This window comes from Colobus angolensis, unplaced genomic scaffold, assembly GCF_000951035.1.
Source record: "Colobus angolensis palliatus isolate OR3802 unplaced genomic scaffold, Cang.pa_1.0 Scaffold47, whole genome shotgun sequence".
In the NCBI taxonomy this organism is placed as follows: Eukaryota; Metazoa; Chordata; class Mammalia; order Primates; family Cercopithecidae; genus Colobus; species Colobus angolensis.
Window position 1 is genome coordinate 1,473,058 of NW_012118154.1, and position 3,329 is coordinate 1,476,386.

The window sequence follows — 3,329 nt, forward strand, 5'->3', positions numbered from 1 at the left end:
AATATTTGATAAATACAAAGACAAATCCCTCAGCCCAGACTCAGCTTCTGCCTTGGATCTGTTCCCCATCCCTGCTTCAGAACAGAACCCAGGTCAGACTTACCGCAGGGTCTCCAGGAGGCAGCGAGGGCGTCTCAGGGTCTTACAAAGACTCTTCACTGCAGAGTGGCTCAGCGAGTTTCCACTTAGGTCCAGCTCCTTCAGGTTTCTGGTGACCTTAAGGACGGAGAAGAGGATCTCCCAGTAGGCATCCGTGACTGGGACCCACCTGAACCTGAGGGGGACAGAGGACAGAAGAGATGTGATGTGTCTGGCAGGGGTTGGAGGTGCCCAGCCCTGCACAACACAATTGGGCTTTGTCCTCCTGAGCACCAGGCCACAGCAGGTAGTGCCATCTCCAGGACTGACCAGCCTCCCTGCCTATCAGCCCCTGTCACCCAGGACTAGCTCCCTCTCCTCCATGTGGCTCCTCATTCCACAGCCCTTGCCATAGCACACTCAAGTGTTCATCTTGTATGTCTGTTTCCGCCTCAGTCTGGGAGTTCCTTGAGGGCAGGGACAGACATTTGTCTTTTTTTTTTTTTTAATCTGCACTGCTCAGCATAGGGCCTGGCTTCTGTGCTGGGCGCTGCAGATAATAAAACAATTTTTCATTAAAAAAATTTGACAGCCTTCCTCCCTTTGATGCAGATACACCTGTGTTCCTTTGGCACAGACATTCTGGGGTCCCAGTGCCCGGGAAAGAAGATGGGAGGCAGGAGCAGAGCCTGGGAGAGATGGCCTGAGGAAGGTGTTGTCATGGAAGACTGTGTATGATCATATGCACTCCTGTCCAGGTTGGCTCACAGGGGACCCGATCCCCTTCCCAGGATAACAAGATCACAGAGTCTGCAGGAGGGAGATGGCTGTGGGGAGTGCCCTAGGAGGGAATATTTGCAGCCTGAGGGGAGGGGATGATGGGCTTTGTCTGAGAGTGTTAGAGTGGACTCCGACTCATGGGATTTAATTTAATCGATCTGTTTTCATGCACTACTTTGGTGACCTCATCTACCTCCAAGGCTTCGACTACTCAAAGCTCTATTCCAAGTTTCAGCTGAGTTTTCTATTTTCTGGCCGGATATCCCCACCTCAACATCCCAGGAATTGTTTGATCTAATTTGTCCCAACAAGTCCCCATCCTTAATTCATCTTTCTCTGTAAGTCTGCAGAGCCACGTGGGGGAAAGAAGCAGAGGCAGGGAGCTGCCTGCACGTGGGCTCTGCTCCTCTGTGCCTCACTCCGTCTCCTCAGCTGCTAAAAGAAGACAGCAATAGCACCTGCTGCAGAGGGGTATGTGAGAATCAAAAGCTACTACAGAGTATCCCAAAAGTCCTAGAGCAGTTTTAAGTTGTATTAACTGTGGAAGTACAAGTACTACAAACATACAGAAAAAGCCAGCTGAGTGCAGTGGCTCTTGCCTGTAATCCCAGTACTTTAGGAGGTAGAGGCAGGAAGATCGATTGAGCCCAGGAGTTTGAGACCAGTCTGGGCAACATAGTAAGATCCTGTTTCTACAGAAAATTAAAAAAATTAGCCAACGTGGTGGTGCGCACCTGTAGTCCCAGCTACTCAGGAGGCTGAGGCAGGAGAATGGCTTGAACCTGGGAGGCCAAGGTTGCAGTGAGGTATGGTCGTGCCACTGCACTATTCCTGGGAGACACAGCGAGATCTCATCTCAGACACACACCCACACAGACACATACACACACACGCACACACACACACACGAAAAAAGCCATAAATGAAAGTTTATTTGAATTTCTTTTACATTTACTTAGTTTTGTGAAACTTGAAAAATACATTTTAAATTTTTTATTTCCGTCAGCATTCGCCATCCTTAATCAAGGTGACTGGAAAAACATTAAAAACTTATATTTGAAAATGCACAATGCTTAATCACACACCGAATACCTGGAACCTCCCATCCTGCCATCTTCATTTCTTTAATATCTCTGGTTGGTTCTCCTCTTCCTTCCCGCAGCCCTTGGCCAACCTCCACCCTTTCTTCCTGAACTTTCTTGTTTGTTTATAGTAAATGCCTTGTTCTTCTGCCTAACTAGCCGATTCAGTTCCTTGAAAATTCCTCCTCCCACTTGTGGCTGAAGCCTCTGACTTTCCCATGGCATTCTCTGAAGGCTCCACTTGCTCCTGCCCATCCCAAACTCTCTTCTCTGGCCTGGTGTTCTTGGTTCCCTTTGCCCATCCATCCCAGTCCCCATCCCCTGGCCAGCCACCATCTGGCCTCTGTCTGTAGCTGCTTGGAACTCTTCGAAGGCTTCCCATCTGTCCACTGCTACTTGCAGTACCTGTATCCAGGTCCTTTAACACCTACCTCACATTTATAACTATGAACAACTAGAAACAGCTTAAAATGGCCAAGAACAGGAGAATGGTCAAATCAGCCATGGCACTTTCCCTATGGAATAGCACGTGGTCGTTCAAAATGGTGTTGTATCAGACTACTTAAAAATATATGAAGGGCTGGGCATGGTGGCTCACGCCTGTGACCCCAGCACTTTGGAAGACCGAGGCAGGAGGATCATTTGAGGTCAGGAGTTCGAGACCAGCCTGGCCAACATGGTGAAACTCCGTTTCTACTAAAAAGACAAAAAAATTAGCTGCGTGTGGTGGCACATGCCTGTAATCCCAGCTACTCTGGAGGCTGAGGCACGAGAATTGCTTGAACCTGGGAGGCAGAGGTTGCAGCGAGCCCAGATTGTGCCACTGCACTCCAGCCTAGTGACAGAGCGAGACTGTCTGTCTCTCTCTATCTCTCTCTCTCTCCACACACACACACACACACACGTATATGAAGGGCTGGGCATGGTGGCTCACGCCTGTGATCCCAGCACTTTGGGATGTCCAGGTGAGCAGACCGCTTGAGCCCAGGAGTTTGAGATCAGCTTGGTTAACATAGCGAAACCCCATCTCTATACAAAAAATTTACAAAAATTATCGTTGCATGTTGGCATGCTCCTATAGTCTCAGCTTCTAGGGAGGCTGAGGTAAGAGGATCCCTTAAGCCTGGGTGGTCCAGGCTACAGTGAGCTGTGATTGCACCACTGCACTCCAGCCTAGGTGACAGAGCGAGACTCTGTCTCAGACAACAACAAACCAAAAAACAAACCCACACCCACCACACCCACACACAAGAAGATAGCCTTGATATATGAAGAAAATAAAACTGACTATAAAATAAAATGTACAATATGGTTTGATTTCGCCACAGAAATATGCATAGAAAAAAGACTGGGGTTCTTACAATTGACCACTATTTTTTTTTTTTTTTT

General features: G+C 48.3%; 1 protein-coding gene across 1 annotated transcript in view; it reads right to left on the reverse strand.

The window, feature by feature from the left end:
* The window catches only part of NLRP1 (NLR family, pyrin domain containing 1), a 69,246-nt gene that overhangs the window by 52,458 nt on the left and 13,459 nt on the right, over positions 1-3,329 (reverse strand). The window contains exon 5 of the mRNA XM_011958625.1: positions 104-274. Within this exon, the coding sequence (XP_011814015.1) occupies positions 104-274 (171 nt within the window). The remainder of the gene's footprint in view (positions 1-103; positions 275-3,329) is intronic.